This window comes from Oratosquilla oratoria, chromosome 1 (assembly GCF_046742065.1).
Source record: "Oratosquilla oratoria isolate Oo_2021 chromosome 1, ASM4674206v1, whole genome shotgun sequence".
Lineage (NCBI taxonomy): Eukaryota > Metazoa > Arthropoda > Malacostraca > Stomatopoda > Squillidae > Oratosquilla > Oratosquilla oratoria.
Genome location: NC_134777.1, coordinates 85534761 through 85561315, shown reverse-complemented (window position 1 = coordinate 85561315; position 26555 = coordinate 85534761). Strand labels below are relative to the sequence as shown.

Genomic DNA, 26555 nt, shown 5'->3' with positions numbered 1-26555 from the left:
AAGCCTTTAATGACTTAAAGAAAGCCTTAACCCCTTCCATATGGTGCCGCACACGTAGGCGTCATGAGGAGCAAGTGGATTCGCGACGCTGCCATATCGGCGTCTTGATTATATTTATTGTAGTCGCCCCTGTGTTTTTACATTCTTCCAAATGTGCCCTGAATCCCATTCTCTATGGTTTTCAAAATTCGCGGGTGAAAGAGAGAACGATCGATATAAGCGGTGACTATATTTTATGATGCGAGTATTATTACGACACGTCGTACGGCTGGCATTGGCTGCTGCCCGCGAGATTTAAGTCCGGAATGAAGTGGTTAACCACAGCACCTGTCCTTGCATTCCCAAACCATAAGCTTCCTTTCACAATATACACAAATGCATCCTACACCAGACTTGGCACAGTCCTCAAGCAACAACATGGCACAAAAATCAGACCAATTGCCTATACTAGCCACACACTCAACAAACCCGAACAAAATTAGTCACAGACGTAGAAGCTTTAACTGTTATTTACACACTCAAACATTTCAAAGAGATCATCCTTTGTCACCCCACTGTCCTCTCTGTCTATAAGTTTTCATAATTCTCTAGAGTTGTTCTTGCAATTGGTTCTTAAGGCCCCTTGCATTTTTCCTTCTGTAGCTTGAGGGGTGAATAAAAATGAGGGTGTATTTTAAATATGCTTCTTGGTCTTGGTATGTACACCCCGAGAGTCCCGCTCGGAACCCTCTACATTACGTCAAGCCACCTTCGTTCTGACATCACTCTTTCATTTATCCAATAGTCTTTTACTTCTCAAACAAGTGCCACACCTTAAGGGCATGACTTTTCCTCTCTGCGCCAATAATTTTTCTCCTCCACCTTTTTCCCCAATCAGAGAGGCTGTTATACTCTTCCAAACGATACCACCACATAAACATTATGTCGCAACAAAAATGGCTTGTCCACTTACAATTACAACAGTCACCTCCGTATAAAACAATATTGCAACCACCAGGCGACACTCAGCATTTTATTATATATACTGTACAAGGCACGAGTCTGACTCAGCTATTCCCTGTCGCTTGTCGGCCATTGTTTTCATAACAACTGATCTTGGATTAGCATGCGTTCTCCATCTACCTACTTTTCTACTTTCATCTACCGGCCTCTTACAGGCAGGCAGACAGGCAAGCAGGGTGGCAGGTAGGCAGGCAAAATAATGAGCTGGTAGCTGGCTAGTAGGTAGGCTGGCAGGCAGGCAGGCAAACTGGAAAACTGGTTGGCAGGCAGGTAGGCAAGCAGGCAGGCAATTGAGCTGATGGTAGTCAGGCAGCAGGCTGTCAGCAGAGCTGGCTTTGGGCAGCCAGATGTCAGGAATGTAGGGATGTATTTATTTACGTAATTGTAGTATAAGGAAAGGGGCTATGCTCGTTGGGTTCCATCTCCTATTCTCAAATTCATGTATAGTTCCAACTTGATATATATTTTTGATTTCCAGTTCATATTTAGATTTGAACTCATGTATTGTTTGAGCTTGAGCTATATCACTTAAGCTATTCCACATATTTATACATCTGTATGGGAAATTGTATTTCTTCGCATCCTTTTGACTTGTGGTCTTTCTTGATTTATATCCATGACCTCTTAAAGCCTTCACATTTTTAATCAAGAGATCTCTTCTATCAGTACAATCTACCTCCTTTAGTGACCTAAACACTGTAATCATGTCACCTCTTTCTCTTTGATCTTTCAAAATTGGTTGACCCAGTATTTTTAGTCTTTCCTCATATGGTTTATCTGCCAGGCTGGGAACCAATTTGGTTGCTGCCCTTTGTATTCTCTGTGGGGACCGTACTACTGACACATATGTATCAGGGTTTTGAGGATTTTTTTCATCACCTCTTCATCCATATAATGGAACACCACTGCAGTAGTCCATATGTCTCTCACACAATATGTCTCTCACACAATCCTGCTAATATGTCTGTCAGGTGACAGGTCTTTTATCAACACTCCCAAGTCTTTCACCTCTTTTGTTTTTGTAATGTGTTCACTTCCCTAGGAATAGTTTAAGGGCCTTTTGCTGCTATTGCTCATTTCCAGTACTTTACATTTTTTTATATTGAACTTCATTTCTCATTCTTGGTTCCATGCAAAAATAGTATGTGGATCTTTTTGCAATATTCTCCCATCCTCCTCATTTTTCACTCTTCTCATGATTTTTGCATCATCTGCAAACATGTTGGCATAGTGTATTGTTCCTTCCACCATGTCATTAACATAGACAAGAAACATTGTTGGTGCAAGCACTGAACCTTGTGGAGCTCTGCTTGTTACTGTTCTCCAGCTTGACATCTTGTCCTTTAATACTGTCCTCATGTATCTTTCCTTCAAAAAGTCTTTAATCCATTCTAATAATTTCTCTCTCAGTCCTCCATCATGCTCCAATTTCCACATAACTTGACTGTGAGGTACTTTATCAAATGCCTCCTCTAGGTCCAGATACATGTAGACCACCCACCCCTCTCTCTCTCTCTTGCAGCACATCAGTCACTCTTGAGTAAAAGCTTAAAAGGTTAGACACAAGTGACCTTCCATATCTAAAGCCAAACTGACTCTCTGTTAGAATTTTCATCTTTTCAAGATATTTGGTCTATTGATCTTTTACAATCCTTTCCACCTTGGTGAAATGGCACCACATTTGCCCTTTTTAAATCAAGTGGCACAATACCTTTTTTCAATAAACATGTAATAGGACTGTGGATCTTGTCTGCTAGTTGTACCCAACATTCTTTAAGTATCCAATTTGAGATCACATTCAATGTCTCCAGGAGATTGAGCACTTCCTTCACTTTTACATTTACATCTGCTAAACCTGGTTTTTTGCTCCCCTCACTTTTCTCCAAAAAGTTGCAGTCTTTAGTGAAGACTGGAAACCTTCATTATTTCTGCTTGAGCTGAGGCCTTCTCAAAGACCTCACCATCTGTTATTATCTTGGTGATTTCTTTCCTGTGTCTCAATTTACTAATTATGAACCTGTTTTGGTTAATTTTTCGCAATTCACACTTTTTGTCAAACCAATCCTGTTTTTGCTTCTTCCTTTCTCTAGTCTTTGGCACATGTCTGTTCACTCCTAGGTTGTAAATGTAAAGAAAGATTTCCCATTTCCTCCTTATTCCTTATGGTATTCATGAATTCCTCCGGTATTCATACAATTCCTCCAAGTTTGTCTCTTCAAAGAAGTAATCTGCTTTCCTAAAATTGAGTCTCCCTGGCCTGTGTGATACCTTAGGTTTATTTCCTCATTCTCCAATTGAAATTCAATTGTAACATGGTCACTTTTTTCTATTGGGCAAAGGTAGTTCAAGGAGTTGATGATTTCTGGCTCTTTGGATAGTAGCATCTAATTTTGTGGAAGTGACATCTCTTCTTACCTGGGTCATTTCCTTTACCCACTGGGTCATTGTGTTCTCCATTGCTACACTCAACAGTGTATTTCCCCAGGAATCTGCTTTGCTGCCTGCTTTGTATTCCTTCCAGTTCATGTCACCACAATTAAAATCTCCAATAAGGACTATATATATATATACACACATTTTAACAACCACAATGCACTTTAATTCTAAGCCATCAACATTGGGAGACCCAATGGAGGCCACAACAGAAATTGAAATGTGGTACTGCCGAGGATCCGAACTCAACTATTACATGACAAGTGATACAGTGACTTACCAACTACGCTATCAAGTTGGTAAGTCACTGCGTCACTTGTCATGTGATAGCTGATTTTGAGTCCTCAACAGTACCACATTTCAATTTCTGTTGTGGCCTCCATTGGGTCTCCCAATGTTGATGGCTTAGAATTAAAGTGCATTGTGGTTGTTAAAACGTGTCTCTAATCACTGGGACCCATTCAGTGTTGTACATACATATATATATATATATATATATATATATATATATATATATATATATATGTATATATATATATATATATATATATATATTTAAGAGTTGTATCCTTTAATATTTCTTGATACTTCAGTTTCATCCCAAGCTCTTGTCTTGGGGGGAACATATACCACTATGAAATCTGTTCTATTGTGTCATTTAGCACTGATCTTTAGGTGAATTGTTTGAGCCCTGCCTTCACTCAGATTTGCTTCTTCCACCTGTATGTCACTTCTTACCACAAATATTACTCCGCCCTTTGGCTGAAGGCAAACTGAAAATTTTTGTTAGTTTATTTATAAAGTTGGGCACCTATGAACAGGTAAATAAGTTTTCATTGGCTGTGAGGGGAGTTGGGGGATGGGGGAGAAGGAGGAGATAGTGTCTGTCCTTGACAATAAAATCTTGGTGTGGGAGGTGGCTAGAGATAGCTTTCTCAGTTTCTGAGGTTGTCTGTCATGGTGGGGAAGGTGGTGGGAAATCCCTCCTTGGTTCCCAAGGTGGTCTGTCTTTGGTGAACTCTGGATGACCCCACATATTCACCGGGATCAGGTCATGACCCTTGCATTAACTGTCACTTTGGAGATGCTCAGCACAGTTGGGGGCTGCAGGTGTTCCAGGAAACTCATTTTGTCTGACTCAATGCCGTGGGTCAGCCCTCGGGGAACCACTTGTCTGACCTGATGCAGTTGGTTAGTGACTTCAGGGCAGCCAGTGACTGCTAGGTGTTCAGTCTCTGGGGACCTTTGGAGGCACTGATGCCAATGTATGTGTCACTAGCAAGGGCAACTGCCTCACACATCCCCACCCACTCCACTCCCACTCACCACCCCTCCCTCCCTCTTTTTTTGGTTCCTCCTGGAAGACAGGTTATCCCTGCATCTTGCCCATTGTCCTGGATCAGAAACACTGCAGCAAGACACAGCACATCCACATCAAGGCTGCTTCATATAATTGGCAAACATCCCCCTCCATCCCCTTGTGCAGAAAAAGAGAAGATGGGGAGAAATCCTATAGGGCCTCATCAAAATATCATTCATACATAACCACTTATTGAGGTCAATCAAAGTGGCATTTACTTATATGGATGAAGAAATGATAAAGAAAATACTAACTACACTAATAAGACCAAAACTTGAGTATGCAGCATCACTTTGGACACCTAGCACCAAAAAGAATATTAAGAAACTAGAAAGATTACAAAGAGCGACAACCAAACTAGCACCGACTCTCGCCGAACTAACATATGAGCAAAGACTTTCGAAACTGAACCTACCAACACTGGAACAAAGAAGAGAAAGAGGAGATTTGCTGACTATCTACAGAATAATGAAAGGAATGGAAGTTTTAGACAGGAACGACCTGTTAGTGTGGGACAATGGTAAAACGAGAGGACACGGAAAAAAAACTGAAAAAAAAAAGATAGCTATAGAAAAAACTTGAAAAGGAACAGTTTCCCACACAGAGCAATTAATACATGGAACAAATTAGACAACAAAACAGTATGTGCAAACACTATACAAGATTTTAAGATATAACTTGATGCGGAGAGATACAAAGACGGGTCACCACGAGCAAAGCTCCCCTCCCGTATATTACAACTAGGTAAATACTCCCTCACCTCCCCCCCATCCCCCACCTACTCCCTTCCATGCATCACAGCATCATCCATACAAAACCATTCTCCATTTACCTTTATCTTCTTTCTTCACCCTTCCTTCCCCAACAAACATATTTTAACATAGACAAATGATATGTTGCTCTGGTCCATAGGGGTGCCCAAAAACAGTCCCTGAATCATTGGTTGCATGTTACCATGCATTCATTACCCCAGTACAGAAATTTGACATTTACAATAAAGACAAGAAATAGCTGATAGATCTCCTGGCTGGCAGAGTGCATATCATAGAACATTCACTGATCAGGAACCAAGAGTACAGTGAAGTACCCCCAAAGAGCAACACTATCACCAGTGCTACTTAATCTAGTCATGAGTGGCCTCCCCCTGGATGTGATGATAAGAACATAAGAGTGAAGGAGACTGCAAGAGACCATAAGGCCTACACTAGGCAGTTCCATGTTCATTACCACCTATCATCCCCATTCATAAAATTATCTGTTTCTTAAAACAACTGATAGTTTCAGCACTCACTACATGGTTACTAAGTCTATTTCATTCATTGACCACATTGTTAGTAAACCAGTTCTTGCCTATTTCCTTCTTAAATCTAAATCTGTCTAATCAAAATTCATTACTGCAAGTCTGCCCTGTTGTCGTAATATGATGACCTTGTTTGCATCACCCTTGATCGACTTGAACACCTCTATTAGATCACCCTACACTCTGTGTCTTTCCAGAGAGTGTAGATTGAGGTGCCTAAGCCTCTCCACATAGGTAGATTTCTGAGCCTATGTGTCATTATGGTCATTCTCCTCTGTACTGACTTTAGTGAATTGATGTCCATTCTATAGGACAGAGACCAGAACTGTACCACATAGTCAAGGATGGGTTTAACTAATGTTAGAGTTTGATAATTACTTCTGCACTTCTATTCGTAACTGTCCTAGCAATGAAACCTAATGCACTGTTTCCAGGATTTCAGGTCAGGACTCACTAGAACTCCCAAGTCTCTCTTGCATTCAGTTTTCTCTAAAAACATGTTATTTAAGCTACATCTGCTTTCAGGGTTGTGTAGCCCTACATTTAACCCCTTCCATACGGTGCCGCACACGTAGGCGTCATGAGGAGCAAGTGGATTCGCGACGCTGCCATATCGGCGTCTTGATTATATTTATTGTAGTCGCCCCTGTGTTTTTACATTCTCCCAAATGCGCCCTGAATCCCATTCTCTGTGGTTTTCAAAAATTCGCGGGTGAAAGAGAGAACGATCGATATAAGCGGTGACTATATTTTATGATGCGAGTATTATTACGACACGTCATACGGCTGGCATTGGCTGCTGCCCGCGAGATTTAAGTCCCGTACTGAAGTGGTTAACATGCTGCACTTTGAGATGTTGAAGTCCATTTGCCATTTTACTGACCATGTGAACTATTTGTTAAGATCATCCTGCAGAATCTTGGTGTCGTCTCCTGACCTAATTAGGTGTCCTGGTTTAGTGTTTTCTGCAAACTTACTACTAACATCACTGTTAATACCATTGTCCAAATCGTTTATGTCATATCGGCCTCCATTGGTCATGACTGACCATGGGCAAGTATATCCATCTGTTAGTTTTCCAGACTATCTACTTGGCTTGAGCAGTACCTCTTGTGACTGTATTGACCGATGCGAGAGTGACAGTCATGGTTGCATAGGTCACATTGATTCTTGGTTTTGGGTCCCTTATTGTTCATTATGTACATAAATGCATAAACACACAGACTGGTCTCCCTTCAAGCACTGTAGCCAAAATTTGTGAAAAAGTTATCAAAAATAAATGGGCAAAACATCTGGAAGAGAATAGTATACTAAACCAGAGACAATTCAGATTTAGACAGGGAAGATCATATGCCACAAATTTGATCTGTTTCTACTCAAGATTAATAGATATAATACAAGAAAGGGATGGATGGGCTGATTGTGCTTTCATAGATTTACAAAACGCTTTTGATAAAGTACCACACAAAAAACTATTAAGAAAACTGGAAACCATAGGAGGGATACAAGGTAAAGTGCTGAAATGGATGGAGGATTTGTTGCATGGAAGAAAAATGAGAGTATTACTTAGAGATAAGAGTTCTAGTTGGGAAGAGGTGATTAGTGGAGTTTCACAGGGATCAGTATTAGCTCCAATAATGTTTGCTATTTATGTAAATGACAGGAGAGGGTGAGGAATATTACATGAGCTTCTTTGCAGATGATGCAAAATTGCTGAGGAAAGTGAGTACTGAAACAGATTGTGAGTTGCTGCAGATCTGAACAGGGTTTGGGAATAGTCAGAAGTGAGAAGTGGACTTAAATATTAAGAAATGTAGTATAATGGGATTTGAAAAAATAAAATTAAAAAAAAAATAAAATAAAAAATAAAGATAATATAAAATCAGTACAAAGGAAATAAAGTGGTATCTGAAAAAGACCTGGGAGTAATTATCACAAAGGACATGACCCCTGATAAACAGATAAACAAATTTGTCGGAGAAACCTACAACTTGCTAAGATCAATAAAGGTGGCTTTTACCTACTTGGACGAAGAAATGGTTAAGAAATTGCTAGTCACACTAGTAAGGCCAAAATTGGAGTACACAGTGACACTATGGTCACCCAATACTAAAATAATTGTAATAAAATTGAAAGAATCCATATGAGAAGAGATTGTCAAAACTGGAATTACTGACTCTGGAACAAAGAAGAGAAAGAGGTGACTTGTTGACCATCTATAAAATCATGAGCGGCATGGAAGTCCTTGAGAAGAATTACTAAATTGGGATAAGAGAAATACAAGGGGACTTGAAAGGAAGCTCAAAAAGGACAGTTATAGAAGAGACCTGAAAAAGAACAGCTTTCCCCACAGAGTGGTGGATGTATGGAACAAACTGGGTGAAACAATAGTGTGTGCAAAAACCATACACGAATTTAAGAGCAAACTAGACACTGCGAGGTACAGAGTCTGGACATTACAAGCATAGCTCCCTTTCCAGTAAGAAACAACTAGGTAAAGATGCATTTATGTACATAATGAACAATAAGGGACCCAAAACCAAGCCCTGGTGAACTCCACTAATAACATTCCCCCGTTTTGATTTTACACCATTTATGGTGACCCGCTGTTTTCTATCACTGATCCAAGCTCTAATCCATTCTAACACTTTTCCTCCTAAGCCATGGGCTTTGATTTTATTTAGTCTCTGGTGGGCATGTTGAATGCTTTTCTGAAATCAAAGTAAATAACATCATAACTATCATTGTTATCTGACACCTTGTATACTTTAGTGTAAAAAGATAGAAGATTAGTCACACATAACATATCCTTGGAGAAACCATTCTGTGAGTCATGAATCAAATTGTGTCTCTCAATGTGATCTCTGATTCTATTAACCCCTTCCATACGGTGCCGCACACGTAGGCGTCATGGGGAGCGAGTGTATTCGCGAGGCTGCCATATCGGCGTCTTGATTATATTTATTGTAGTCGCCCCTCCATAATGACATTCTTTCTAATTCTTTTGTAATCGCATTTTCTATGGTTATCAAAATTCACGGGTGAAGAGAGAACGATCGATATAAGCGGTGACTATATTTTATGATGCGAGTATTATTACGACACGTCGTACGGCTGGCATTGGCTACTGCCACCGAGATCTAAGTCCATGACGCCTACGTGTGCGGCACCGTATGGAAGGGGTTAACTATTAACAAGCATTTTACCTATAATTTGATGTCAAACTGATTGACCTGTAGTTGCAGATAGATGATTTGTCTCCCTTTTTGAAAACAGGAACAATGTTTGCCTGCCTCCAGGCAATAGGCACAAAACCAGTGTCTACCGACTTATTAAATATTTGTGTTAACTAGTCACAGATAATTTACACTCTTTAAGCACTTGAATTTTTTTGGTCTGGACCCAGTGATTTTGTAGCTTTACGAGGTTTGTTAAAAAAATATGCGGACTGACGTCATAAAGCAAAATGTACTTTATTGAGAAGTTACAGATCTGGGTCCCCTCCAAAGTACTCTCCTCCCCAATGCACGCATTTATCCCAACAGTGTTTCCACTTGTTGAAACAGTCCTGGTACACTTCTTTTGTAATGTCCTTCAGCTCCTTCATCGCATTTGCCTTAATCTCGGGAATCATCTCAAATCTTCTTCCTTTCAAGGGTCTTTTGAGTTTAGGGAACAAGAAAAAATTGCAAGGAGCAATGCCAGGTGAGTAGGGGGAGTGGGGAAGAAAAGTGATTGAGTGTTTGGCTAAAAACTCACAAGTTCTGAGGGCTAAATGGGCTGGAGTGTTGTCATGATGGAAAAACCAGTTGCCACTCCTCCACATTTCTGGCCTTTTGCAATGGATAGCATCCTTCAGACGTTTCAGAACTTCAGTGTAGTAAGTCTGGTTCACTGTGGAGCCTTCAGGGAGGCACTCGTGGTTAACAATACCCTTAGCATCAAAGAAAACTGTCAGGATCACCTTGACCTTGGATCGAACTTGGCAAGCTTTTTTTTTTTTTTTTTTTTTTTTTTTTGGTCTGGAGGATGTTTCACTCATCCACTGGGACAATTGGACCTTCATTTCAATGTCAAAACCATAAACCCACGATTCATCACCTGTTATGATCCTGAAGAAGAAGTTTTCATCTTCTGAATGATCAAGCAGTTCCTGACAAACCTGGACGTGATGGGCTTTTTGTTCGTCCGTCATCAGGCGTGACACAATTTTTGCAGCAATGTGGTGCATCTTCAATCTTTATGTCAAAATCTCATAACAAGATCCAACCGATATCCCACACTCTTCAGCAAGCTCCCTGACAGTCATACTTCGATTTACCCACACCAGGGTGTTGATTTTGTCGACGCATGGGTCATCGGTTGATGTGGAAGGATGTCCAGGATGCTCATCACCTTTAATAGACTGTCGACCATCCTTAAAACGCTCATGTCACTTGAAACAGGCCATACGCTTCACAGCAATATCACCTTAAGCTATGTTAAGCATAGAAAAGTTTCAGTCGCAGATTTTCCAAGTTTAACACAAAATTTCACAGCAAGTCATTGTGCCTTCACATCATTCTGAAATCTGCCAAACGAAGAAATCACACTTCACTAAAAACTGCATAGCTAATACACAAATAAAGATATCTGCAATCGGGAAATGGTGTTGTAATCAGCTGATCTGTTCAAACCTAGCGACACCAAGTGGATTCCCCTGGAACCAACTGGAGCCTCGCAATTCAAACAGTCTGCGTATTTTTTAACAGACCTTGTAAGTCTTTCTGTTTTACTACTTCTACCTTGCTAATGCTCATATTAGTCTACTTTCTTCATCCCCACAGAAAATCAGATCACATCAGGGACCTTATCTAACCTCTCCTAAGTAAAGACTGAGAGAAAATATTTGTTAAATGCCTCGCTCATTTTTTCCTCAGATTCTATCATGACATCTTTGTTGTTCTTAATTAGCCCTACCCTTTCCTTATTTTTTGTTCTGTAGAGATGAAAGAAGCCCTTTGGGTTGGATCTTGCTTGTCTGACAACCTTAATTTTGAAGACAGGTGGTAGGGGAATGGCCCTCAATTATATTTGTCTTACAGGATTTTCACTCATAGGTATTGGTCATTTACCCCGCCATGATCAAGAACAACAAGGGAAAACTATAAGTAATCCATAGTGCTGTATGAACAATAACAGGTTGTACCCAAACTGTACCCATCAGTCATTTGTATGCTGCAACCTAAATACTATCCATTGAATAGTATATGAAAATTATAGAAATTTGGTTCTACATCAGAACTTCCAAGTCCTCACACTCATTTCAGCTCATAAGTTACAGCCTGTAAACTAAAACCAAAAGTTCACACCTGCAACATTCTGCAGCTAGCTATACCATTCTCCCCTTCTCTCTATCTCTCTCTCTCTCTCTCTCTTTTTTTTTTCTTTCTTTCATCCACCTCTCTCTATGGATTTAATTGTGTTCATTGCCTTTCAACTATAATTTTCAGTCACTATTTCAGAGTTTATATTCTAAACTGATGTTTTTGCTTTGCAGCAATATGTGCTGATGGTAACTACTACAAGTTTGTCATCAATGGCAAGGGAGAGCCTCGTCCAGAAATCTATCTTCAATTTCTAGAAATGACAGATGAAAAAATGGATAAATTGAACTAAATGAAATGTGATTAGTAAACAGACAAACTGTGATTTGTTTATATGATTTGAAAGTTGAGCCTACCAAGTTGTGGTTGTGTTGTACATAGTGGTAACATTTGTCTTGCAATATTCCATCATTTGAGTTTGATGCAGATTGTGATGGGTGGGACTGGTATCCACAAGAGTGTGTAATCAATTTCAGGAAAAGAAAATTACTTTTCTTCCACTCTCAAAGAATGTTGTGTTTTTTCCAACATAACATGCTGTGAGAGATAAATCATGTTTTAGTTGAACATCAACTGTCAGCCTTGAAATTAACTGCAGACTCATAGTCACATCCATCATTTACAATATACATTATATTTCACATTACATTAAGACAATTGTTGAGGATAACTAAAGTTTTGTATATTAATAATTAGAATTTGATGTGATTTTATATGATGTATTTTGTATAGTGTCCATTCTCTTAGCTGTGCATAGGCAAGAGCAGACTTGTTATGTGTATTGTAAAACTGTTGAAATGTCAAGCTCTGCATGATCAAGTATGATAATATTTTGTAGTATCATCGGATGTTGATGCAAAGCTGCTCTCACATATTTTATTGGAATATTGTTCAGCCAGCAAAAAGGAGTGATGGTGTTGATAATGAGACCTTTTGAGAATTGCATTCAAAATCATGTATAGTTACCAACCCCATGCACTGAAACCCAAATTAATTAAAAAGAAAATAATTGCTCAAGTGCATCATGGTGTATAGTTGCCCTGGAGTCATCTTGGCATTCCATACTTCATAAGGTGACTGGGTATTTTATGCACTTTAGTATGTGTGGCTTTTCTCATTTATTGTAATGCTTATGCTGCAATGTTGCTGAAGTACCCAGTTGAAGTGCCTTCCTTGCTTCCGTGTAATGAAATTCTCCAATAATGAGGAAGATAATTTGGATTTTACTTATTATTGTTATCATTATTGATATTATTATTACTATTGTATTGTTATAGATTACCAAATTACTAGGGAATTGGAGTCATCCCTCCTGATCCTCTTATGCCATGACTTTGTCTATATACTGAGAGCTTTTCTCCCCTTACAAGGAAGGTAGCCAAGTTGCACCCATTTTGCTCTCTTCCACTACCCCCTCCAATCTCAGCTACTCATGGATGATGGATTATCCCAGCATCCACCAATTGCCCTGGGGCAAACGCAATGTAGCAAGACACAGTACATCCACAGCAAGGCCGCTTCACTTAATCAGTGACCCCCCTCCATCTCCTCACGTAGAAAAAGAGAAGACAAGGAGAAATCCCCATCCCCCCCTTGCACAACAGTATCATCCATACACACTCACACTCATCCCTATCTCATGACCATTGAATACACAATGACTCAAAGAGTAAAAGAAAATACCAGATATAGAAATAATGAAGAACTGTTGAGACTAGATTTGATATTTACATCAGAGCCTGAAATTGTAGATAAATTTTAATGCAAAACACCTACTGGGAAGAGTGATCACATACTACAAGAGCTTGAACTAAAAGAGGAAATATATATGAGGAGAAATGAGAAACACATAAAAGGAAAACTGATGTATAACAAAATGGACTTTGGGAAACTTAGAAAGTTCTTTCAAAAAGTGAATTGGGAAAATTTCTGTAATGAAGCACAGGTGGAAGAGAAATGGACGATTTTAAAGGAAATCAATAATGAAGGAGTGGATAAATACATACCAAAACAAAAATAGGAAAAGGTGTACATTAAGTGCTGGTATAACAAAAAGTGTAGTGAGGCAAAAGATAGAGACAAAAATTGGAAAAAATGGAAAAAAGAAAAAACCTGGAAAGTGGCAAATATATATCAGCCCAAGAAATAGATATATAAAAATACACAGGGAAGAAAAAAGAAACTGAAAAACGCATAATAGACAAATGTAAAAACCAACCTAAATTATTCTATCAAGGAAACATGGAATACACAGAGGATATAGAAATTGCTGAAATTATTAACAAACATTTAAAATCTGTGTTCACTAAAGAAAACCTACACAATTAGGATGAAGGAAGGGGAGAAAGATTCCCCCGCATGAGAAAACTAACTGTGACACAGAAAGAAATAGGGGACCAATTAATGAACCTTTATGTCAGAAAATCACACGGCCCAGATAGAATTGCAAACTAAACATCTGGAGGAGAACAATATACTAAATCTGAGACAATTTGGGTTTAGATAGGGAAGATCATGTGCCACAAATTTGACCCGTTTCTATTCAAGGTTAATAGATATAATACAAGAAAGGGATGGATGGGTAGACTGTGTTTTCCTAGACTTACAAAAGGCATATGATAAAGTATCACTCAAAAGATCATTAAAAAAAAAATCAAAACAACAGGAGGTATACAAGGAAAACTATTGAAATGGGTGGAAGATTTCTTGCATGGAAGAAAAATGAGAGTGGTACTCAGAAATAAAAATTCTATTTTGGAAGAAATGATAAGTGGAGTCCCACATGGTTCACTACTGGCTCCGATAATGTTTGCTATGTAATTGACATGGATGAAGATATAGAATGTTACAAGAACTTCTTTGCAGATGAAGCAAAACTACTAATTAAAGTTTGGAAAAAGATTGTGAATCACAACAGAGAGATCTGTACAAGGTCTGTGAATGGAGTCAGAAGTGGGAAGTGAACTTACACAGTAAGAAATGTAGTATAATGGAATTTGGAGGGGGGAAAAAATATCAGGACAATATAAATTCATTTCAAAGGAATTAAAGAAAGTTGGTTCCAAAAAGGACCACCTAGGAGTAATCATGAAAAACATGTCCCCAGACAAGCAGATAGACAAAATATATAGAAATATAGAAAAGTTAAAAGTTTGTGGTGACTTATGTGCCCCCAAAAATAGGCTCTTGGAAAGAGAACAAGCCTTCAAAAATGTTAGAAGATACAAGGGAAATGTATTACTGGATATGACCATGGAGCATACAGTGACACAATGGGTCAATGAAAATACCAGATACATAAGCAATGAAGAACCATCGAGACTGGATTTAATATATACAACAGAACCTAGAAATGTAGATAAAATTGAATGCAAAACACCATGTGGAAAGAGTGACCACATACTAATAGAGGCTGAACTAATGGAAGAAATATATATGGAGAGAAATGAAAAGTACAGAAAAAGAAGATTGATGTACAACAAAACAGACTTTGGAAAACTAAAGAAATTCTTTCAAAATGCAAATTCGGAAAAATTACATTGAAGAGACAAAAGTGGAAGAAGAATGGGCAATCTTGATGGAAATCTATAATGAAGTAGTGAAAAGGTATGTACCAAGACAAAAACAAGAGAGGTTCAATAGAAGATGCAGTGAGGCAAAAGACGAAAGAGACAAAGCTTGGAAAAGACGGAGAAAAAAAAACTGGAAAATGGCAAATATATAAACTATAGAAATAAATATGTGAAAGTGTGCAGAGAGAAAAAAAAGAAACTATGAAAAAGACATCATAGAAAACTGCAAAGATCATCCCAAACTACAGTAAAATTCCTTTTATATAACCTTGGTGGGACCTACCCTAGATTGGATGTTTGGAAAAGTCAGATATTTGGACATGCACTTAAAAAAAAAAAAAAAAAAAAAAAAAAAAAAAAATCATTGGTTTGAGACATTTTCACTTATTTACAGTACAATAAAACATAATAAACAACACAGCAGAGTTGAGGAGAAATAACCATCAAAGGCCAAACATAAAAAATGCTGAAATGCCCGCAAAAATAACAGCCAACCTGAGTGCCATGAGCCAGTAGCTGCGAGAGCAACAACTAAACAATCACTCGACGGTTGGAAGTTTGGAGAAATTCAACTTTTATACGACTTGGGACATTGAAGAAAAAAGTCGGGTGCTCGAAGGTTGGATAAAAGGAATTTTACTGCATTCTATAGATATGTGAATGGTAAACTCAAAAACAAACAGGAAATGGTGAAAATACACCAAGGAAATATAGAATATGCAGAAGATCTAGAAATGGCCAAAGTCATGAGCAATCACTTAAAGTCGGTTTTCACTAAAGAAAAAGTACAGCATTGGGACGAAGGAAGTGAAGTGCGATCTCCAGTTTTCTTAATAGTTTTTTGTGAGGGACTTTATCAAAAACTTTTTGTAGATCTAGGAATGCACAATCAGCCCATCCATCCCTTGTATTAAGTCTAGTAGTCTTGAGTAAAAACATCAAATTTGTGGTACATGATCTTCCCTGTCAAAATCTGAATTTTCTCGGATTTAGGATCTTGTTCTCCACCAGATGTTTTATTGATCTACTTTTTATTAGTTTTTCACAAATTTTGGCTACTGTGCTTGTAAGGGAAACTGGTCTGTAATTTGTTAGGTCTTATTTCCTCTTTTATAAATTGGTATGATATCAGCATTTTTCCATTCTTCTGGTATTTTTCCTTCTTTGAGTGAGAAACTTATTATGTTATATATTTTGTCTGTTAGTTCTTCTTTACATTCTTTTAATACCCAATTTGCTATTACATCCAGGTTGTGCGATTTCCTGACATCAAAGTTCATTATTTGATCCATTATTTCTGGGGTATTGGCTGCATGTTGTTTTGGCAAAGTAGCATGCTGTTGATACTGTAGGGTCTATATGGGGCACCTCTATGGACCAGAGCCACACACAATTTTGTCTGTGATAGAGGAGGACTCTGCTCACAGAGAAATGATGAAACTTTTATTATACTGCTACTGTCCCTCCATTATGCTGTCCCCCAACCCCTTGTTGCTGTCCTGTACCATTTCTCTTGAATTTCATTTCCTTGTTTTGCCTACCCTGTGGTGGGGGAAAAGAATACTGCCACCAAGTATTTCCACTTGGATCATAAGAGCCAAGAAAAACAGGACGGGGATTGGGACCAGGCATCCTTCTCCCTGTAACCCCACAGAGGACATTCCTAAAAAAAGTAAAGGCATAAGAGGGTCTGGGAATTTTCCAACCAGCACCCTAAGATTAGGGTCTTTTAATGTACGTGGATGTGGCACAGATGAGGGTAAAAGGGAAGAGATAGTATGTTTGTGAGAAGATAGATGTGTTGGCTTTGAGTGAAACTAAGTTAAGAGTGTGAGTTTGGGAGTGAAAGTGGGAGGTTCTCAGGAGTGAAGAGAAGGCAAGGGAGAGAAGGGGTGGCTATACTAGTAAGTGAAGAGATAGGTAAATATGTAGTGGAGTGGAAGGTTTCCTCAAGGATAATGTGGATGAAGGTGAAATTGGGAAAGCAGATGTGGGTTTTTGTAAGTGTATATGGGCCTGGTAGTGAGAAGAGTGTAGAAGAAAGGGAAGCTTTTTGGATAGATTTAAATGAGTGCATAGAGGGATTAGGGAGGAATGTCAATGTGGTAGTATTGGAAGACCTTAATGATAGGGTAGGAAATGAACCAATTGATTGAGTGGATGGGAAATGTGGAATTCCAGGAAAGAATCGTAGTGGAGAGTTGATGGTGGAGATGTGTTTAGAGAGTTGATGATAGCAAATACAGTGTTTTGGAAGAAAGTCAAGCATAAGTACACATGGGAGAGAGTGGTGGATGGAAGGGTGGTAGATATATTGTTTATGGACTATGTGGTGGTAGATAGGAGTATAATAGGAAGAGTTAAGGATGTACATGTGCTAAGAGAAGAGAGTGGAGGAATATCAGATAATTTTTTGGTGGAAGGTAAGTTCAGAGTGGAGGATAGATGGAGAAAGAGGAAAAGGACAAAAGGTAGGGAGGTGCTTAGAGTGAACTCTTTAAAGGAAAAGGAGAAGGAGTACAAGAAGAAGCTGACAGAGGAGTGGGAGGGAGTGAAGGATAGAGTAGAACTAGGAGTGGAGGAAGAATGGGGATGGTTCAAGGAGGGAGTCACAAAGTGTGCAAGGATGGTGTGTGGAACACAAAGGAGAGGAGGAAATAGAAGGAAGGGTAGTGAGTGGTGGGATGAGGAAACAAAGAAGGTTGTAGAAGAGAAGCAAGCTTTCACAGATTGGTTACAAAATAGGACGAGGGAGTCATATGAGAGGTACAAAGAAAAGAAAAGAGAAGTAAAGCAAAAGGTAAAGGAGGCAAAGAGGAGAGCAGATGTGAAATGGGGTATGAGTATGACAGAAAATTTTGAAAGTAATAAAAAGATGTTTTGGAAAGAAATTAAGAGAGGAAAAGGAGGCAAATCAAGTAGAGAAGAAAAGATAAAAGGTGCAGATGGAGAGATGATAATGGAAGAGAAGGCAGTAAGGGGAAGATGGGCAGAGTATTTTAGGGAGTTGCTAAATGTGAAGGAGGATAGGAAAGGAAAGATAGTTGCAGTGGGAAGTGCTAAGAAAATGACAGAGATGAGTGAGGAAAATGGAGGAGAAATAAGTAAGGATGAAGTGAAGACAGCTGTTAAGATGATGAAAGCAGGTAAGGCACCTAGTCTGGATGGATACCATGCAGAATGTCTAAAAAAAAAAGGAGGTACAGTGATGAACATGTTGGTGAGGTTATTTAATGTTTGCTGGAGAGAGGGTACAGTGCTGGAGGATTGGAAGAGTGCGTGTATAGTTCCACTTTACAAGGGAAAAGGGGACAAGTGTGAATGTAGTAGTTTCAGAGGGATTAGCTTGTTAAGTGTAGTTGGGAAGGCTTATGGGAGGATCTTGATTGAGAGAATTAGGAGAGGAACAGAGGGAGTAATTGGCAAGGAACAGTGTGGATTTAGGACAGGTAGAGGTTGTGTAGATCAGATTTTTGTTGTAAGACATATGTGAGAAAGCTATAGGAAAAGGTAAGGATGTTTTTGGGCTTTTATGGATCTGGAAAAGGCTTATGACAGGATAGACAGGAAGACTGTGGGAGGTACTGCAGATATATGGGATAGGAGGAAAGCTTCTAGGAGCTGTCAAGAGTTTTTACGAGAGTAGTAGAGCATGTGTCAGGATTAGAAATGGAGAGAGTGAGTGGTTTGAGGTAAAGGTGGGACTTCGTCAAGGATGTGTTATGTTGCCCTGGCTGTTCAACTTATACATGGATGGGGTGGTGCGAGAGGTAAATGCAAGGAGATGTTTAAAGAAAATGGAGAAAAGTGGGAGGTGAGCCAGCTGTTGTTTGCGGACGACACTGCACTTGTAGCAGGATCAGAGGAGGGATTGAGGAAGTTGTTGACAGAGTTTGGGAGAGTGTGTGAAAGAAGAAAGGTAAAGATAAATGTGGGTAAAAGTAAGGTGATGAGATGTACAAGGGGTGAAAGTGGCAGCAGACTGGAAGTGAGCATTAAGGGAGAGCGACTGGAGGAAGTGGATAGTTTTAGATACTTGGGTGCAAATGTGGCAGGAAAGGGTGGAGTGAAGGTGGAGGTAGAATGTAGATTGAGAGAAGCGAGTAAATGCCTTGGTGGATTAAAAAGTGTTATGAGGAATAGACATTTGGGAATGGATGCTAAGAGGAGACTGTATGAAGGAGTGATTGTGCCAACAGCACTGTATGGGGCAGAAACATGGAACATAAGCGAGGAAGAGAGAAGGAGTTTGAATGTGTTTGAGATGAGGTGTCTGAGAAGTATGATGGAGGTTACTAGGCTGGATAGATTGAGAAATGAGGAGGTGAGGAGGAGAACATGGGTGGTAAGGGAGTTGGGAGATAGGGTTGATGAAAGAGTATTAGGATGGTTTGGACATATGGAAAGAATGAGTGAAGAAAGACTAGTAAAAGTGGTATGGAAGGCAGATGTGGAGAGAGTGAACATGAGGCGTCCTAGAATGAGATGGATGGATGGGGTGAAGGGGGCTTTGGGGAAGAGAGGAATGTCTGTTGAGGAAGGTCGGGAGAGGACAGAAGACAGAGGTGAATGGAGAATGGTTGCATATGGATGATGTTGTGATGCATGAGGTGGAATGGGGGGTGAGGTAGTATGTGTGAGAAAAATTTGACGCAGCCTGAAGGGATTTCTCCCCGTCTTCTTTTCTGCATGGGCTGATTTAACGAAGCAGCCTTGCTGTAGATATGCTGTGCCTTGCGACACTGCCTCTGACCCAGGGTAGTGGACAAGATGCAGTGATGACCCGTCATCCAGGAGGTGCCAGAATAAGAGGGAGGAGAGTGGAGTGTATTTAGGGATGGAATGGGTGGGAATGGTTTTTATGTTTTTTTCTTTTTGGCTACCTCCCTTGTAAGGGGAAAAAAGCCTTGGTATATGTATGTATGTATTACTGTTGTTATTATTATAGATATTATTTTCAACACTTATCCAAGATTTCATCATGCTTGAATCAATTTGATATTGATGTAGGTGTAGAATATTAATTTTATATGATTTCAAGAAATGTCAGGTCAGGTACTGCTTGTAATCCATTTTTATGTAGAATCTATGTACAGTTGACACACCCAGTATCCCTAGTCAGCAAAATAGTAAAGAAAAGAAAGAGCAGTGAGGTAATTTAAGGGTCAGCACCATGTAACAGTGCATTACATTTGCTAGTTTCTTTAGTACCCACAGATAAGTTAACTATCATTTACTTCATGGCTATAATTTGTTTATATTCATTATTTTCTAAATTCAGATTTGTTTAGCTCACAATTTGACAAGTTACTTCTTTCTTTGGAGATGAAAAATAAAAGGGCAAATCCCTCCAAGATAAATAATGGATCCAGTGTATCTCATATATTCATAGCTATAAACTGGACTAATTTATATTTAAGAAGGAAATATGCAAGAATTGATTTACTAATAGAGTGGTCGACGAATGAAATAAACTTAATAACCATGTAGTAAGCGCTGAAACTATCAGTTATTTTAAGAAACGATTAGACAACTTTATGGATGTGGATGACAGGTGGTGATGGATATGGAGCTGCCTAGTGTAGGCCTTATGGTCTCTTGCATGTACATGTGGGCAAGATGCAGGGATGATCCATTATCCAGGAGGAGCCAAGAAAAGAGGGAGGGAGGATGGATAGGGGTGGAGTATGTGGGGATGAAATGGGTGGGAGTGGTTTTTATGCCTTTGTTTTTTGGCTACCTCCTTTGTAAGGGGGAAAAAGCCTTTGGTATATGTGGGGGTGGAATTTGAGAAGGTGATAGGAGAAAGTTAAAGGTAAATGTGGTTAAAAGGTAAAATTTCATCCTGTCCAAAAGTGCATTGCTTTTGTATGCATGATATATATATATATTTATTTATTTATTTTTATTTTATTTTTTTCCAACCAGACCTATGACTTTTATAACTATGAATATAGTGGCTTACTGTTCACACAGAACACTCCTCCTGCATTCCAGGATTTTGTTTCTTCACTTGGCTAGTTGTGAGACAAGGATTTGACTCCAAAGTTCTCTTTAGGACAATAGAGCATCTATTTCCACCTTTTTTAGGCCTACTAAGGCACTTTGTCATGTGGTGTATCAACACCACCACCCTCCTTGAAATGCTTGTACCATGTGAACACTGAATGTCTTGATATCCCAATTTGTTTAACAGTTTCTATTACATCTTTGTTAGCTTTGCAAAGCCCAATTATTCCTGCAATGGTTTTAGGACTCAAGTGCTTATAATTTCCCATAAAAAAATAAGACTACCACCAAATTTAGAAAAGTGATGCAACAGCAGGAGTGCTCTGGAGCAAAGAGGAGTGTATCCTGTCAAGCACAAACCTCTAATGAATGCATGCAGCTGATTTATATACAGTGTTGCCAAATATTGGGTGTTTGTCACAGAAAACATGAAAGGTGCAGACTTCTATGACTGAAATCAAGACTAGTTCAAGGTCTCCCTTTTTCTGCCATAATAATGTGCTCCCCATAGGATAGGAAGGGGTGCACACTTTATTGTTGAGCACTGTATGTATTTACCAAATTGTAGTATGCAGAAAAAGAGCTATGCTTGTGGGATCCTATATCTCTTGTGTCGACCAGTTGACCTTAGCCTTGAATTAATCTATTTTGTATAAGAGGGAGGGATGGGGTGGATGGGAATGGAGTATGTGAGGATGAAATGGGTGGGAATGGATTTTGTGCCTTTGTTTTTTGGCTACTTCCCTTGTAAGGGGGGGAAAAATCCTTTGATATATGTATGTGTGACTGGACTCTTATTGTCCAAGTTTTTCCACAGATCAGTAGATCTGGATAGAAACATTGCGTAGACAGAGGAAAAGTGTGAGTTGAAGACATAGAGGGTATTTGAATAAAATCTGGATGGATAATAAGAGGAGCAATAGAAGTGAATGGGTATGGGGGGTAAATAGAGAAGTGCAAGAAAAAGTATACATGTCTCACAGCATATATGTTGCTGTTGTTGATTAGGCAACACTATCACTGGATTTTGACACCACAGTTGTGGATGAAACTGATTATCCTCTTTGGTTCTTGCCAAAGACCATGCAACCCAGATATATTATGATTGTATCAGTGTGCTGCTGTTGCTTAACATTCTGTAAAAATGTACTTAATCATGTGAGGAACCCTGGTTCTGTGGTCATGTGTTGCCTGTGTTGTTGCATTCTGCTTAGGTGAACTACTTTTTGTTCTGTTTAGCTTAATTTTGGATTTGTTCACATGTGATGGTGAGGGAGAGGGATGGATCAAGAATCCTGTGAGGCTCTATGTTAGCTAAAGCTCTTATCTGTGAAGACATATATGTGTTCTTAATTAGGGGGTGGTATATTGCATTTTAGTAGTATTCTGGGCTCTGTTTGATGCATTTACTGAATTGTAATATACAGGAAAGTTATCTTCATGGGGTTCATCTCTTCTCATACATAGCTTTAGATATGGTTATCTGTATATAGTGGATAGCCTCTCGTGTACTGTATTAGGTGCTGTCAGTTTTGTTTAACCAATTCCAGAAAGTGAAATAAATAAAAGTGTAAAGGGATGTGTGTAGACAGATGGGAAATAAGAAGGGTTATGGGATTTATTTTATTTATTCATTTTTCCCCTTCTTTTTTAGACTGATTCTTTCATCAGATCACCTCTGGTGCACCACAGTAAGGAAAGTGCTAGTGCTATCAGATGGATTATGTATATTTCAGCATAATGATTTTTTTTTTTTTTTTTTTTTTTTTTTTTTTCCAAATATATTTCACCTTCAAGATTGCAAATTTAACATTCTATTCAGTTGAAGTGCATGCTTAGACTATAATGTAGACTAGAATGTGCTTGGAAAAGGTAACTTGATTCTTTTACCAAGAGAGCCTTTTCGTCAAACAAATCCATCCAGTTGACATACTTTGGTGTGTTTAAATTTGTGCAGTTCTCAAAATGCCATAATCATCACCATAGCACTCCTATGTGTATTTTTACCAACATATGTATCACAAAGTAAACATACAGTTCTTTCTTATTTACTGTGTCTTAAATCAATGCTTATCAAGAATGTGTTATTTTCTTGAGTTCTGTGCAAAAACATTTTTGCTAGTTATGAAATTGAACTGTATGTATTTAAAGGTTTGTGTGATAACTTTGGTCACACCCTTTTCTTCCATTCGTGAAAATACAAAATGTACCTCAATTACTCATTAGTCTTTTGTTTTATACTTTTTATTTTGTGAGGATTTACTTTTTTTTCTGATTACAGTCAGTTTACAAAAACGGGACGGGGATAAGACTAGGCACCCTTTGCCCTCTAGCCCCAAAGGGGACATTCCTAAAAAAAAGCAAAGGCATAAGAGAGTCCAGGAGGAGTTTTACAACTAGAACCCTAAGGTTTGGATCTTAATGTGCATGGATGTGATACAGATGAGAGTAAAAAGGAAGAAATAAGCAGTGAGAAGAAGGATGTGTTGGCATTAAGTGAAACAAAGTTGAAAGGAAGGGATGAATTTGAGTTTGGGAGTGTAGTTGGGAGGGTGTCAGGAATGAAGAGAGGACAAGGCAGAGAAGGGGTTGCTATACTAGTAAGTGAAGAGATAGGTAAGCATGTAGTAGAGTGGGAGGAGGTTTCTTCAAGGGTAATATGGATGAAGGTAAAACTGGGAAGGGAGATGTGGGTTTTTGTGAATACATATGGGCCTGGTAGTAAGATGAGTGTAGAAGAAAGGGCAGCTTTTTGGATAGATTTAAATGAGTGCATAAAGAGTTTAGGAAGAAATGTCAATGTAGTTATATTGGGAGACCTTAATGCTGTGGTAGGAAATGAACCAAGAGACAGAGTGGTTGGGAAGTGTGGAGTTCCAGGAAAAAAATCATGGAGAGTTGATGGTGATGTGCCTAGAGAGTTGATGATAGCAAATACAGTGTTTAGGAAGAAAGTCAAGCATAAGTACACATGGGAGAGGGTGGTGGATAGAAAAGTGGTAGATAGGGCATTAATGGAATATATAGTGGTAACCAGGAGAATAGTAGGAAGAGTTAAGGATATTCATGTTCTAAGGGGAGAGAGTGAGGGGATATCAGATAATTTTTTAGTGGAGGGTGAGTTCAGAGTGAAGGATAGATGGAGAAAGAGGAAAAAGGACAGAAGGTAGGGAAGTGCTTAAAGGAAACTGCTTAAATGAGAAAGACAAGTAGGAGTACAAGAAGAAGTTGAGAGAGGAGTGGGAGGGAGTGAAGGACAAAGTAGAACTAGGAATAGAAGAGGAATGGGGATGGTTGAAGGAGGGAGTCACAAGGTGTGCAAAGATGGTGTTTGAAACAAGGATGACAGTAGGGAATAGGAGGAAGGGTAGCGAGTGGTGGGATGAGGAAACCAAGAAGGTTGTAGAAGAGAAGTAGAAAGTATTCATAGATTGGTTACAAAATAGGACGAGAAAAATGAGAGGTACAAAGAAAAGAGAAATAAAGCATAAGATAAAGGAGGCAAAGAGGAGAGCAGATGTGAAATGGGGTAAGAGTATGACAACATTTTGAGAGTAATAAAAAGATGTTTTGGAAAGAAATTAAAAGAGTTAGAGGATGCGAATCAAATAGAGAAGAAAAGGTGAAAGGTGCAGATGGAGAGATGATAATGGAAGAGATGGCAATAAGAGGAAGATGGGCAGAGTATTTTAGGGAGTTGCTAAATGTGAAAGAGGATAGGGAGGGAAAGGTAGTTGTAGTGGGTAGCTCTAAGAAAATGACTGTGATGAGGAGAAATAAGGAAAAGTGAGGTGAAGGTTGTCATGATGAGAGCAGGTGAGGCACCTGGGTTGGTTGGGTGTCATGTAGAAGGTAAAAAAAAAAAAAAAAAAAATACAGTGATAGTAGATTGGCTGGTGAGGTTATTTAATGTTTGTTTAAGAAAGGGTAGGATGGGAAGAGTTAAGGATGTACATGTGCTAAGGGGAGAGGGTGGGGGAATAAATATCAGATCATTTTTTGGTGGAAGGTAAGTTGAGAGTGGAGGATAGATGGAGAAAGAGGAAAGGGACAAAAGGTAGGGAGGTGCTTAGAGTGAACTCTTTAAATGAAAAGGAGAAGGAGTACAAGAAGAAGCTGAAGGAGGAGTGGGAGAGAGTGAAGGATAGAGTAGAGCTAGGTGTGGAGGAGGAATGGGGATGGTTCAAAGAGGGAGTCACAAAGTGTGCAAGGATGGTGTGTGGAACAAGAAGGACAGGAGGAAATAGAAGGAAGGGTAGTGAATGGTGGGATGAGGAAACAGTGAAGGTTGTAGAAGAGAAGAAGCGAGCTTTCACAGATTGGTTACAAAATAGGACGAGGGAGTCATATGAGAGGTACAAAGAAAAGAAAAGAGAAGTAAAGCAAAAGGTAAAGGAGGCAAAGAGGAGAGCAGATGTGAAATGGGGTAAGAGTATGACAGAAAATTTTGAAAGTAATAAAAAGATGTTTTGGAAAGAAATTAAGAGAGGAAGAGGAGGCGAATCAAGTAGAGAAGAAAAGGTAAAAGGTGCAGATGGAGAGATGATAATGGAAGAGAAGGCAGTAAGGGGAAGATGGGCAGAGTATTTTAGGGAGTTGCTAAATGTGAAGGAGGATAGGGAGGGAAAGATAGTTGCAGTGGGAAATGTTAAGAAAATGAGAGTGATGAGTGAGGAAAATGGAGGAGAAATAAGGAAGGATGAAGTGAAGGCAGTTGTTAACCCCTTCCATATGGTGCCGCATACGTAGGCGGCATGAGGAGCAAGTGGATACGCGAGGCTGCCATATCGGCGTCATGATTATATTTATTGTAGTTGCCCCTGCGTAATGACATACTCTCTAAACTGTCTTCATCACATTTTCTATGGTTATCAAAATTCACGGGTGAAAGAGAGAACGATCGATATAAGCGGTGACTATATTTTATGATGCGAGTATTATTACACGACACATCGTACGTCTGGCAGCTAATGCTGCCTGCGAGATTTTGGTCCGTACTGAAGAGGTTAAGATGATGAAAGCAGGTAAGGCACCTGGTCTGGATGGATGCCATGCAGAATGTCTAAAAAAAGGAGGTACAGTGATGGTGAACATGTTGGTGAGGTTATTTAATGTTTGCTGGAGAGAGGGTAGAGTGCCGGAGGACTGGAGGAGTGCCTGTATAGTTCCACTTTACAAGGGAAAAGGGGACAAGTGTGAATGTAGTAGTTTCAGAGGGATTAGCTTGTTAAGGGAGGATCTTGATTGAGAGGATTAAGAGAGGAACAGAGGGAGTAATTGGTGAGGAACAGTGTGGAGTTAGGAGTGTGGATGGTAGGATTGGAGAGGTGTAGATCGCTTGTGGTAAGACAAATATGTGAGAAAGCTATAGGAAAGGGGAAGGACGTTTTTTGGGCTTTTATGGATCTGGAAAAGGCTTACGATAGGGTAGACAGGAAGGTACTGCAGATATATGGGATAGGAGGAAAGCTAGGAGCTGTCAAGTGTTTTATGAGAGTAGTAGAGCTTGTGTC

General features: G+C 39.2%; 1 protein-coding gene across 3 annotated transcripts in view; it reads left to right on the top strand.

The window, feature by feature from the left end:
- The window catches only part of LOC143019305 (WD repeat domain phosphoinositide-interacting protein 3), a 250845-nt gene extending 228016 nt beyond the window's left edge, over window positions 1–22829 (top strand). For 2 of the 3 annotated variants that reach the window (XM_076175051.1, XM_076174961.1), the window contains one exon: window positions 11635–22829. In XM_076175051.1, the coding sequence (XP_076031166.1) occupies window positions 11635–11753 (119 nt within the window). In that variant the 3' untranslated portion in view covers window positions 11754–22829. Of the gene's footprint in view, window positions 1–10425; window positions 10852–11634 lie in introns of all 3 variants that reach the window. The other variant, XR_012965816.1, reaches the window with a different exon arrangement.
- The last annotated feature ends 3726 nt before the right edge of the window (window positions 22830–26555 follow it).